The sequence below is a fragment of the Taudactylus pleione genome, unplaced genomic scaffold (assembly GCF_031769625.1).
Source record: "Taudactylus pleione unplaced genomic scaffold, aTauple2 ptg000250l, whole genome shotgun sequence".
In the NCBI taxonomy this organism is placed as follows: Eukaryota; Metazoa; Chordata; class Amphibia; order Anura; family Myobatrachidae; genus Taudactylus; species Taudactylus pleione.
In genome coordinates this window covers 9,835,769-9,850,374 of record NW_028284652.1, presented here as the reverse complement: position 1 = coordinate 9,850,374, position 14,606 = coordinate 9,835,769, and the positions used below count along the sequence as shown (strand labels likewise).

The 14,606-nt window shown below is 41.4% G+C and overlaps 1 protein-coding gene across 1 annotated transcript; it reads left to right on the top strand.

Annotated features, from left to right (window-relative positions):
- Window positions 1-21: 21 nt before the first annotated feature.
- Window positions 22-9,484, top strand: TRMT112 (tRNA methyltransferase activator subunit 11-2). The gene is made up of 4 exons (XM_088480092.1): window positions 22-209; window positions 3,626-3,727; window positions 9,118-9,210; window positions 9,300-9,484. Exons 1-4 carry the CDS (start codon window positions 135-137, stop codon window positions 9,399-9,401), a joined length of 372 nt encoding a protein of 123 aa, XP_088336218.1. The 5' UTR covers window positions 22-134; the 3' UTR covers window positions 9,402-9,484.
- Window positions 9,485-14,606: the final 5,122 nt, after the last annotated feature.

Below are 14,606 nucleotides of genomic sequence, written 5' to 3'. Positions count from 1 at the left end.
TTACGTCATCTATGTCCCTCCCACCAGTGACAGGGCTGGCTCTGTGATTGGCGGAGGCCAAGCATCCCGGAAGTAGTAGCCGCTGTGTAACACACGTGTCTGTGTAACTAGTTACTAAAAACCAAGGGAGGAAAATGAAGCTGCTGACACACAACATGCTGCGGAGCCACGTTACCGGCGTGACCCGGGGCTTCCCGCTCATTGTCCGGGTATGCTATGTCTCCTATGTGGCATGTTATCAGTGGGGTTGTCTGTGTGCGCAGCAGTGGCCTATGCTAATGTCACTAGTACATAGTGTTACCACCTTCATGTGTCCTCGCATTGTTACTATCCCGGATTGCAGGACTGGCCCTAAGCAGCTCTACTTTCTTACCTTATATCCCCTGCTCCTTTTTATCTGCTAAAGTTGAGTATTTAAAATGTTTTTATATGGACATGCTGTGTGTACATTATGTCCTTTGGAGCTCTTTTTTATTTTATTTTATATTTTACATATTAAGGATATGGACCACCCCAATAACATAATTGTACAACCCTAACAGACCATGCAGGACAACCTTCAGGTATATTTTAGGTTCTTCTATCCAGTCTCTTACTATTGGATATTATAGTAAACAAGGGCATGGGAAATAGGTAGTAAGGTATGTGAATCATAACATTATGCAGTTATCAAGAACGGATTGGAAAATAGAACAAATAAAAACATCCAGATTATTGTTGTTTGTTTTATGCTTTTAAATGGTAAATATTGTTATGTGATCGTTGCAAAAGTGTCGCACCCAATATTTTATGTTTTATGGATTAAAAATCATATCTAGCTCCCCTGTACATATATCATGTAGCTGTACTTATTCAGATGGCCTAGGCTGCACTACTGAAGAGATGGACAACTATTAATAATACCCCTTTTACAGTACAATGCTGGGTTGCACGTGGGACTTTGTTCACGCGTCCATCCCGGGTGCGACCCAGCTGAGACCCCTTTTGGACAGGCGGCCCGATGAGGCACCGCCATTACGTGCTGTGCTGGCGCTTGGAGATGAGAGAATCTCCAAGCGCCGGCTCTTCCTATGCAGTAAACTGGACCCAGGTCGACCTTTCTTTGCAGTTAACGGGACCTGGGTCGCATCGACCCGGGATACCCGTTCACACAGCATCGCATGCCGAGTTGAACCCGTGTTCAACCCTGGCCGTGACCAGGGTTGGAATGCCTGTTTTTTTCAACCTGGCCCTTTTACACTGTGCTGCGCATTCACGTGCAATAACCTGGGTTATTGCTGGCAGTGTGAAAGGGACATTAGGTATGGCGTTAGCTATGGCAGTTAATGCCCACAACGCTATTGTGCTTCATAATCATCATGAACTGGTTCTATGTATTAATGTCTGCTACACATGAATGCAGGTCTGTGCAGTTTGGGCCATCTCAAGTAACATAAAAATAAAACCGTGTACCATGTGGGACAAATAAGACAAAAACAGCGCAGACTTGCATCCACGTAAAGTGGGAGATATTACATAATTGGGTCACTATTGGTGCTTGTTTGAACCCAAAATGTACCACTAAACTTAAAATACAGGTTACTTGTCTAAAATAGTTGCTGGACTGCTAGTTTAGCTTTTGTTACCACATAACAAATGATGATGACAAATATTTTTATGCTGTATTGACAAAATATGCCTTTGCATTGTTCATGCAGCTTTCAGGTTTATTCTCTCCACTCCCAGGAATGTACAAAAGCATGTTGGGCCCTCTTACCTTTATGTCTGTCTTTTACAACCCAGTCTTGTTCTATTAATGTTGATTCAAATTGTAAAGCACAACGGTATATGCTGCGCTATATAAAAAACTGTTAGCAAATAACTAAATATCTTTATTATATTATTGGCCCAGATTTTTCAACAACTGATATTCTTGTCATGCGTATTCAATAATATTAATTGTGACAATGCAAGTGTGCACAATTAATATTATTGAATACGCATGTCTAGGTATTAAAGGGTGATACCATTTTGACAATATAATTGCAGCAATATTTTGCTAGGCGCCTGTAAGCACCACTCACGACTTCATTTCATTGATATTCTTGTCATGACTCGTTACTAATCTTAAATGGTGCTCCATCCAATCAGTTCCTGTCATTTTTCAAACAAGTGACGGGAGCTGATTGGTTGGAGCACCATTTAAGATTATTAACGAGTGATAACAAGAATCACTCGTTGATAAATCTGGGCCTTAACTGTTCCCTCATGCAATTCTAGATGATGTGTTATTACATATTGGCTTACCATACTATCCCTGTAAACTGGGACACTCATGGGTTAAGGCCCCCATACATCAGAGATTGATTGCAGCAATCGTGCAATTTGCAATCGATTGTGTATAAAAATCTTTCCCTTTTTCAATCGATTGCAGATTGCAGAACTGCCACAATCGATTGAAAAAGGGAAAGATTTTTATACACAATCGATTGCAAATTGCACGATTGCTGCAATCAATCTCTGATGTATGGGGGCCTTTACACAGGTTCTGTGGCTGATTAAAACCAGGTTAAATGCAGGCTTGAAGTCAGCCAGCCGCAGAATCTGTACAATTCATGAGTATCCCGGTTTAAAGGGATTGTATGGTAAACCTAATTATATACCTGGCTGAGGAATCCTGCTGCAAACTCCACATATTATAACACAGGGTTTCCCAACCACGGTCCTCAAGGCACACTTAACAGTCCAGGTTTTAAGGATAGCCACACTTGAGCACAGGTGAATTAATTAGTACTTCAATTATTTTGATTTTATCACCTTTGCTCAAGCATGGATATAATTAAACCAGGCCTGGCCACACATCTAAAGATTATCTGTCCAACCAGCCAACTAGTTGATTGGTTGGAATGAAAATCTGGTAACGTATGGGAGTAAATGATGATCAGCAATTTGCTCCTAAATGCCAGAAAACAGATGAAAATTGTCGTTTAGACAAGTTTGATAAATGTTTGATCTAAACAATTTGTTCAAACAACAGTTTATGTCCATTTTCCGGCATTTGGGAGCAAATTGCTAATTGTCATTTGCTTTTATACCTTACCAGATTTTCATTCCAACCAATCAACTAGTTCACAGGTTCTCAAACTCGGTCCTCAGTTGGCTGGCTATACACATAATCTTTAGATGTGTGGCCAGCTTTAAGGTGCCCATCCACTAGACTATTAAGTTGAGCGATTGAACGATCATTCATAAATCGTTTGCAAACATGTCTAAAACGACCAGCGATGCGCGTGCCCGCTGTTAGATATCTATCATCGTGCAAACATGCTGGTCAACCTGACAATAACGTCAGGTTGAGCATGTTTGCAGATGATTGATGAACCTGCACTGAACGACTGCTCGTTCAGGCTCATCACAGACTGACAAATGACTGCACGATTACAATGTCGTAATTGTGCAGTCGTTTTCATGTCTGTTAGTGGATGGGCACCTTAAGTGTGTCTTGAGGACTGAGGTTGGGAATTGCTGTTGATTGGTTGGTGATATACATTTCACAATTTTATCTCATATCAAGCTTTGTACATATACCCCTTAGTCTAGACGTGCTTGACTCATATACTTACATATTTTGTCGTTTTACTTTTAGGCAGATGAAGTAAAACTCCATTCTGTAGACTTCAACCGAGAGTTTGTAGCTCGTATGATTCCTAAACTGGAGTGGGAGGCATTTGTTGAAACAGCAGAGAGTGTGAGTAAGCCTCCTTGCATATTTATGGACAATCAACAAGGATCATTGACCAAGCTTGCAACAGTACTTAGAGAGTGTTGTGCTTTTCTTATTTTCTATTTTTAAATGGATCAGTGCGTGTGTCTTAAGGCTCATACATACTGGACGATATATCGTTATCGTTCATATCACTCACTTTTATCGTCCAGTGTGTACGGCCCTTTACTCTATATTCCTTCCTGCACCATGCATTCTTTTTTTTTCCCAGGGCTCTGTGTTTAGGGGGGGGGGGGGGACGATTCAATTGTTTTATCGCACCTGATCCTCCGTCTACAGTGACGGGATATCCGGGGGCTGATTTGAATTTGTTTTTGGGCGTGCATGTCATGCCCAAATAGACCAAGTTTAGCCATGTAAAACAGCTAAATCAGTCTAAAGTCCTATTTAGCGCGCCCAAACCACGGATTTACTACACCTTTCTGCTCGCCACCTCAGGAGGGTGCTAGCAGAATTGTGTCCATCCGCATCATTCACACCCGAACGGAGAAACAATGAAATCTTTGTCGGGCGCCCCTTAGTCACGGCCGCGGGTGAAAACAATTGAATTGCCCCCCATGAATTATATTACTAAAGGGTGCTAGAACAATGTTAGTAATATGTAGATTATTTGGTATATTCAGTAGATTGTTACTCTGTCCAATGCTCCTCCGTATTAACCTAAATCCAGTGTATATGACCCCTTATCTTCACAATGGAACCTTGATCACCAATGTGCACTTCATACTACAGTTTCATCTTTTCAAACATGCTTTACCCTGAAAATATTGTAGCTGTAGCTTGCAGCTGTTATACTTTATACTAAATAATTAACAATGTTAAAAAAAAAAAAAACTTTGATGCTTGGTAACATAACAACACAAAGTAGGAACATTTGCAATAACATAATCTTCCTGCTTCTTTGTCTTAAGAACATACATCAGTCCCTATAACATAATGATTCACACTTGTTCCACTTCTCCTTTTTTTGTTTTTGTCCCATTTTCTTTAAACTCTGTCTTTCGAAGTGCATACCGTCTTAATGAGCAAGCAAAGCCAATTTACACATATATATTTTATTTATCATACAGAATCTTGATAAGGAATGTAATCCTACATGGGAATCTAAAGCAGAGATCTCCCTCATATTGTGTCAAATAAAATGCTGTAGGTTTCCTAGTGTAAAATAAATGGTGGGCTTTGTTATTACAGTATTTCTACACGTTTAGCTTCAAAATCGAGATGGTGAAAATTTACAAAAAAAAACAGAAAGTATTCATCATTTCCAAGTGCAGATATTTTTGAGAACACTTGCATATAGCATCCTGCTGCCTGCAACTTGTAAATGAAAACTGAAGCAAGAACATGGAGTACTACTTGCTGTTTATGCTACCATGTCAGTTGTAAATAATACCGTGCATGCCTTAATTCCATACTAGTATATATTTTCCCTATTTTTGAATTATTATTTTTTTTTTGTCTTATCCACTGTGACAAATTTATTTCAGTGTAATATGAACAGATGTTTCATTTGAAGGCTATGGTGGGGATTGTTCACTTTTGCTACCAGCACAGCTCCGCTCACCCATCCCACGTTGAGTCCATGTCTGTCTTTTGCCAGCTCAGGGGAAAAAGTACAATTATGACAATTGCAAAGGTGGTCTGATATCGGACTTAGGGCCTGATTCAGAGCTGAACGCTCTGAATCAGGACCCTCCTACCTTTTTTTGGAGCGTCCTCATGGACGCTCGCATAGCTGTGGGTTACCACCCACAGCTATAGCGAGCGTCCATGGTGATGGTCGCGATGGTCTTGACCATCGCGATCATCGGGCTTGCGACGGAGACCCTGAGGTAGGGTTTCGCTGCCGCAAGCCCTGGAGTGATTTTGGCTCTATCAGAGCCAAAATCACTCCCACTGACATCACTAGTGATGTCAGTGGGGCCGGCTTGAGACGGTAGGCGTTCCCATGGGAACGCCTCCGTCTGGCAGGCACGCCCACCAAAGGGGGCGTGCTGTCAATCAACATCAACAGCACGCCCCCTTTGGGGCGAGACCCGGAGCGACAGCTTGGCTGTCGCAGTCCGGGTCTCGCGCATGCGCACGACGGAGCTCCCTCCGTCATGCGCAGGCTCAGTGTAGAACATCGACCCGCTTGCAGGCGTACTGCCGCTCGCGAGCGGGTCTGAATGACCCCCTTAAGCTAGCCATACACCTGCACGACCAGCATATGTTCCGATTCAGCATCCGGCTCCCTGGCAGTCCCGGCAGCATATTTGTTGATTTTCTTAGCACAGGATCTATATTTTCCCTATTTTTGAATTATTATTTTTTTTCGTATGATCGATCCTGTGCCTCACGCGCTCATCAGGGTAACAGTCATTGAAATGACTTGAATTGCTGCACGATGGATCGCATGAACAAAATAAACGGCACGATCTGCACACGATACGATGGAACATATGGGCTGTACATCTGATCATAAGATCCGATTATAGGAGCTGCGGGAGCGTGCATTGGATCGTATCTTACTAAAAACACGATTTTCACAAGATCCATCATATGACTCGTCGAAAATCGGGCAATCGGCCCGAAATCATGCAGGTGTATGGCCAGCATTACATAACAAGGACACACCCATAGTATCTCATGGAAGAAGCAGTAATGTTCAATCACAAGGGAATTCTGAAGCCAGTATAATAGTTTTTCCTAGTGCCAGTTACTTAGGTGATCTTTTTATATATATTCCAGAAAATGAAAGAGTGCAGTCCATAAAATGCGGTACAAGCCCCCAGAAAATTCTTCAGTAGAATTGTTCAATTGATTAACACTGTCACAGATGGGTTCAAAGCCTGAAAATAAGTGTATGATTAAGTGCTTGTAAATTTCACTCACCTGTATACTGATGAGGGTTAAACCTGATATATCCTACAAATTAGCTTTTTCCAAATCATGTTTGAGGTCCCTCTGCGCTAAAGTGTCATTTGAACACAACCCAATAACTCTCAAGCAGTGTGTTCCAAAGCCTTGGCCAGCTAGGACTTCATTCTTACCCGTTACACCACAGCTAAAACCCGGGTTATTGCAGGATTAACCTGTGTTGCTGCTAGGTGTAAAGGGGACATGGGTTGGATTCCCAGGTTGAGTGACCTGGCAATCCAACCCGGGTAGCTTGCAGGGTTTACAGGATAACGAACCGTGTAACCCTGCAGTGTAAACTGGTTACCCGTTTTTTTCGCCGCTTGAAGATGTCATCTACAAGCGCTGGAAGAACAGTTCCACTGCACCTGTGTGCATTGTGAACGTCTCCAACCCGGGAATAGCCTGGGTCGGCGCTGCAGTGGTAGCGGGGTCTGTCCCGGACTGGAACCTTGTTCCAAATATTGGTCAGAGTCGGGACTTTAATGTAAAAGTGGTATCAGAGTTGGACAAAAATGTAAGTCACTGCTTTTTTTTTCCCCTGCAGTATTTTTTTAAACAAAGTGGACATGTGTTATTTCATGATGCATTTCTTTTGCCCTGGATACTGGTCTCCATTTTGCACTTTTGCCTCCCTGCTCTAAGGGGGTTGGGGGTGCATGTACTTGCTCCCGAAGTAGAGTAAGGGCGTGTCATCAGGAAATGCATTCCATGCCAGTCCAAGAGATAGCTAAGCTTGGGATTTAGGTAAAGTGCAGCGAGTAAACTCGTGTGTTGCTTATAGTCCTCTATTAAGGCACTTATCCACTAGACTATTAAATTGAGCGATATAACGATATCGTTCGATACTTGTTTGAAAATCGTTTGCAGAATGGTTAAAAAATGTCTTAAACAACCAGCGATGCGGCCTCCCGCTGGACGATTAGACATCTGTCATCGTACAAATATGTTGTTGAACCTGACGATATAGTCAGCTTGTACGTTTGCAGATGATTGATGTGCCTACACTGACGACTGATCGTTCAGTGTAAGCACATCACAGACAAACAACTGCACGATTACAATGTCGTAATCGTGCAGTCTTTTGCCTGTCGTATAGTGGATGTGTGCCTTAAGTCATCACTATATTTCGATCTAGTAAATGCAGCCATGGGTATGCACCACAGATGGATATCAAACCCAGTTGCATTAAATCAGTGTTCAAGTGATCTAATCATAATGCTTCGGCTGCAGTTTTCAAGGGGAAGCAGTCGGGAAGCCAACAGACGTAATCCCGACCGCTGGCTTCCCGACTGCTTAATCCCGGCAAGGCACTAATGACAGGCGTCGAAATCCCGATGCCTGTAATTAGACCTATGCCGAGAGCCCGACACCCGGCTTAACCGATCAAAGGTAAGCCGGGCGCGGACAGCCGCGGGGGGAGGGTCTTAGGTTTAGGGTTCCCGGGGGGGATTTACAGTTAGGCACCCCCCCGGAGGTTAGGTTTAGGCTAGGGGAAGGGGTGGGTTAGGGTTGATACTGATTCCTTTTGAAGTGCTAAGCATGTCTACATTTTAATGAAAAGCAAGAAAAATGAAAATATGCCACTTGTAAGATGTGCTGGAAAACAGAACACACATTCTACGCATCTACCAGCATTGTGGCCACCGAGTTTGAGAGCAAAATAATATTCTGCCTTATATATTGTCATCTTGGATTTTTCTCACTAAAGGAATTCCATATAAAAACAATCAATGCCAATGCTTAGAGTTGGAAAACACTGATTACCAATTATTTTTAATTTTTTTTTTTAATTTGAAAGTGTTCCTACCTTTGTTCCATTTTATGATAGTTTCTACTAATGCCAGTCATTCTTGCTAGTTCTAGAAGTAATTGTTTGCATTAAATAGCGGTGAAAGTAAGGGCATGTACTTTATTCATTATGATATGTGTTTTCAGTGTTCTATAATGTGTACCTATAGCACAGATTGTCCATTATCCCTTTATCTAAATATAACATTGAATAAGCTGGTTCTGGGCACTTCTCTAGTCTTTGGTGAATGTTAGCAGTATAAGCCACATGCCGGATACTCTAAAAACAGTAACTGGGTAAAACAGACTTTCTATAAATATGTTTATGGTATAACTGTATAAGATACATAATTTCATCTACTCCTATAGTCTGTGTTTATTATTCCAGTGACATTTCTGAGAGTATTTTCTGCCTGATAAGGACAATGATTTCTGCGAATAACCCCCTCATCCCCTTCCTGTTATACATTGTCCATCTATCCCAGAAATGGTCATCTCTCTAATGAAACCTTATTTGCACTGTGCTTTCCCACGTATCTAATATGTTACTACCATCTTGTTTTCTAGCTGCTTAGAGTGTATCCTTGCAAGCTCCCATTGGGAGTATATGAATCCTGATGAGTGATGTACTGTAGCTGCCTAACCTTGGTTACTATACTCCACAGCTGGGGCACGGCTCCGGTCTCCCCCGAGAACTTCTATCTGGATATGAAAGTGATGAGGAGTTCCTGAAGAGGGTTCACCATGTACTACTGGAGGTAAGACAGCCATGAGTGGAGGCAGGTGATACATGACTGTATGACACTATTGCGATCTTCCCATTTGACCTTGTTTTTATACCTGCCAGGTTGAAGTTATAGAGGGTGCTCTGAAGTGCCCAGAATCTGGCACAGAATTTCCCATCACAAGAGGAATTCCCAATATGCTCATTAACGAGGAGGAGGCCTGACAAGCTGTTTTGTCTTCTGCCTGGCCTGTAAATATTCAATCTTTTATGTTCTGCGTGTTCTAAATAAATGCTGTTTTCCTGGATGTCTGCCCATGGTTTCTTTAGGGACAGAGCTCAGGGAATAGGAGCTGAATGTAAACAAACGATTAACACGTCATGAAATCTCCCTGATGTTTATTGCAGTGCAGGCCCTTTGGAGCCATAATTGTATACAGTGATCTGTAGCTAGGTTTATAAGCGATGAGGTATGTTACATTAACACATTATAGTATAGTTCCTATATACAGGTGTGGAGGGCACAGAGAATGATTATGGCTACAAAATCCAAATACCTAAACAGGTGCAGAGGCATAGCAATATGGGTTACAGAGAGCAGAAAACCATTTATACAGGAACCATTGAATCATAAACCCGAATGAGGGTGAGGACAGAACTACAGAGGAGCAGCATGTAGTGTAGCTACAGTAAAAGACAATGCAAAATTACAAGGTCCAGACTTCATTGTGCTCCCTGTTACAGATCTAACGACACAAGACTTCCCTCATCTCCAATGCCCATGTGGTTTGTCTTTCAAACAAGTAAAACCAGGCCGACATTAAACAAAGGACACACAAGGCAGGATTCATGTGGCAGTAAATCAGATCTGCTGTAAAATGTCCACACTGTAAAATTAATGGCTGATATAGTCTTAGTGTAGTGGTTAATGTAGTGGTTATAACGCAGCATTCATTTACATATTTGCAAAATTATCAATAATTTTTTTACCCTAATGCATGGATTTTCATTTATAACAAGTGCAATTTCAAAAATGTAACGCTAAAGGTGCATACACACGTAATGATTTTGTAACCAACGATTTTCTGTCAGCTTTTCCCTTGAAAAAATTACAGATTTTTTGAACGATGAACGAATAATGTTCCTTCCCTTAATGAAAATCGTCATGTTGGACAGTCTGAAATGAACGATAACTACAAACGGGAGTGCGCATTTGTGATTGTCGTTCATCGTTGTAACTCATAAACTGAACAATTTTTTTTAACGATAATGACAAATCGTTAAAAAAAATCGTTAGATGTGTATGCACCTTAACAGTATCTAGGTTAACAGTTTGGCTTAGTAGGATGAGATTTTCATGAGCATTGTGTAGACTGTATAACAGGCAGAGCTGGGTTGCAGGCTGTGAACAAATGTGATTTATTTTTACATACGGGTTTGGTTACATTTTTTCTCACTAGTGGCCAGATGTACGAAGCTCTGAAAAGTGATAAAGTGGCGAGTGATAAACGACCAGCCACTCAGCTCCTAACTGTCATGTTACAGGCTGTGTTTGAAAAATGAGTTAGGAGTTTGTCGCTTATCACTCTCCATTTGATCACTTTCCAGAGCTTAGTACATCTGGAGGGAAAAAGTAGAAAATGATAAGCTTGAATGCTTTCACAAAGGACTGTGCTGTTGCAGGCGACTTTGGAACATATGTAGCTTTTCAAAGCTGTATGCGGTTCCAAGCTGCATTGAAAGCTCAATCGACTCATGATTGACACAAATCATTTAAAATAAACAACTTTTTTTTTTTTTTGTTTGACCCAGGACCTCATAATTATCTTTGAAAATGTATGGCAAATCCAGCTGGCCTTATCAAAGCTACTGTATGTCTCATCGATTTGTTTTCTTTCCTTTGAATAGCAAGTTAAGTTCCATTTTTAAGCTTGCGCCTGATAGTCATTTTTCTTGGCTATGAATCATTATCTCCTTTCAAACTTTCTCTGGAGAAATGCAAATGGCTACCAGGCACAGTCAGTCTGTGGTGGCTAACGGCTCATGTTGTGTAATGGCAGAGGGGATATTCCAGTGTAGAGAGAGCTTAAAGGGGTATTCCAACACATCTCTGCTCACTGCATTTTTGTCATGTGACTGTGGTTGTTAATGATAGTCCAGAACTGAAACTCACTAATAGCAGCACAAAGAAAAAAATGGAAGATGGTAAATACAAACATTCTTCTTAGAGCTTGTCATAGGACTGCTACTTAAAAAGACATACTGTAGGTACCGCAGCTATATACCGTGCCATGCTAAACAACTGTTTAATAATTCTACTTTTTATGAGAATCTACTTATTTTAATATACTAAGTTAGTGTTCACTCTAGGTCCGGCACCAATCAGGGTGGCGCGCACATGCCTGCAAAGTGGGTGTGGCCACAAGAAAAGGGGATGTCTTTAAAACACTCTCCCTTTCAATGCTCTTGGGGGCGTGCCCAGCCCTTACGGACATGCCGGGCTGCCCCCGAGCTCTCCTGTCCCTGTGAATAGAGGCCAGACACATGCACCTGTCATCTATTCAACGGTGGTAATCACTACACGGCATCCGCGGGACACTGCGCCCCACGGGTGGGGATGGCACAAAGCAGGCTGTTTTAGCGGGAAGTCCTGAAGAGGGGTAGGGCGCATTCTGCCCTTTTGAAATCGGGCAGGGCGCGGCATCCCACTACAACAGCCTAGCTACGGAGACATAGGAATATAAATTATATATGAAGCTTTGATCTCAAAATTTTAAATCGCACTAATATAAAGTGCTAAGCCTGGTGTGCTGCTTTAAATTCAGTGGTCGAATCCGCTGCTTCATAAATATACTCCACTACCTGTTTATAGCTTGGCAAATCTAATTTTAAAATAAATTGTTTCTATTTTAAATGTATCTTTAAGAAATAGTCTTTTCATACATATGGTGAGATGATAAAAGGACATATAAATCCATGAATGTTTCTTGTGCCATACTGCTATTTCAAAAGCTAAATACATGGTCTGAAAATCACCTGGATATGAATTAGTGTGAAGGTTTTTAGCAAAATAAAACCTAGTTAATTATAGCAAATTATTGATAAATCTAACCAGCACCCTTGTGGTGACTCTTTCTAGTATTTAAATAACCCTATTGAAGACTCACTTTAAATTATGTTCATCATTCACAGGTGAGCTCATCTAGTTTTCTGGGTCATTAATAACCCCACCTGTTTCCACAAATAGAAATACTGAAAACATGACATGTTGGGGGTACTTGAGGACTAGAGTTGAGAACCGCTGGTTTTGACTTGCTTTAAAGAAGCATACGATGTGATTTACACATTTCATAAAAAAAAATTAAATGACTGAAGTACAGCTTTTTGGCCTGTGTCATGTCCATTAGATTTTAGTAATGACAAGGTGTGGTTTTATATATATATATGTATATGTATGTGTATATATATATATATATATATATATATATGTATTTTATCTCCAAGGTTCAGGTCTAAACATTTAGGTGCAGTTGTCCTTTGATATCTGATTTCAGTTTTAAAATCTGCACAGGGATCTGACTAACAGGCTTTGCGGCTGGTGGGGGGGGGGACAAATAAAACATTAAGGGGTGTATAAAAAAAATGTGGTAACTGGTTTTCTGTGTTTTTTTTTTTTAGCTCTTTTTCTCTATGAAGGACATTTTTACAGAACAAATAGATGTACAGCTGTTACATAAGACATGTTTACATTCATCCATTAGTGTTGAATAGCCCCTCTGTTCATATTTAGCTGAATTTAGGGACTTTGCAGAGATTATATTTGAAAGGATATAGCTATTATGAGACACAAATGGTGGATTTCATCGAAAAGCAGGTTGTAGAGGAGATCAACGTTTTGCCGAACTATTCATCTTGTTCCACATTTGGCTGCAACGTATTTCACATTTCACCCTCTGAGGTCAGCAGTATTCCCAGTCCTACACCATACACAGCACAATGCATTGACTGATGGTGTAGCTCTGACCATAGAGTGTATATTCCAAGAAATTCTAAATACAGTGCTGGAAAGTAGAGCTCCAATATTATCTTTACATCGTCACACATCTGTGGAAAAGGCTGGTTTGCCCATGTAATATGTTGGCACATTATGCCGTGACAGGAAAATGCATTACACATGTCAGAAACCAACTTCTGTGCCCAAGCTGTTGTTGGGATTTTGTGGGAAGGCTTACAACAGGGGTAGGCAACCTGTGGCACTCCAGCTGCTGTGGAACTACACATCCCAGCGTTTCCTGTTAGTGTTACTGTTAAGGTATGCTGGATGTGTAGTTCCACAAGAGCTGGAGAGTCACAGGTTGCCTCCCTCTGGCTTACAACACTAACTTTTTATATGGTAAATATTAGGCTAAAAAGGGTAACACTATCTAAATCTGAATCTTCAGTTGAAAGTGAATTTTTTTGAAGTGATCAAATATTACTTTTCAGAGATTCACCAGGTTATTGGTGTCTATATAAGTCCAGCCACACTTTGCTCTTTTATTCAGCCTGTTTCAGATAAGCAGTTACTGTATGTTGTCAGAGTCCCTCCTCATTAATCTTCTGACATGTGAATAATGACCAGCTCGCCAAGAAAGCAATTAGACATATTTGTCTGAAAAACAGTTCACCTCAGCAGACCTGATAAAAGAGCATCATTAGTCTCTTAAGGTGGGTGCACACCTGACAGATATATCTACAGATGATGGTTGTTCATACACACTGACCAGCCATCATCGGCTTGTGCCCTCGGGTCCCGGGGCTGTGTCCCGCCTCTCACCTCGTGGCTGCCGCTGTGTGTGTACAGGTGGTCTACTGACCGCCCGTACACACCTGCGGATGGACAGATATGTCTGCAGACATAACTGTTCATCGGCTGTGCAGCACAGCCAATGCGATATGTCGGTGAACGACGACGTTCACCGACATATCGTGGGTGCACACTGGCCGACGCGCAGCAGATACATTGGCCGATCAATTGATCGACCAATATATCTTATCAGTGTGTACCCAGCTTTACAGCCAATGGGTGATCCCAATGTAGTAAACTTTACTTTCATTATTGAACTCCCCCCAAAAATCAGGAGTTATCCTTTAAGCCCATTGCACTTAATTGTATTAGAGTCCCATGCTGAATTTCAAGGGAAAATTAAATAGAATTCAAGATACTCCAAGTAGAAGAACATTCTCTAAGGGATTGTTGAGATTGGCATATTTAGCATGAAGAGAGATCACTTATCCCTCCTTCAGCATAGTCTATTTTCTAGTTGCCAACCTAAGCATCATGTATGTGGATGGACAATCCCTACAGTGCTGATTAACGGTCGGTATAGGTTCAAATGAGGAAACCACAAGCACTAAAAAATGCTTCCGGTCTGAAAAACCCTGGAGTCA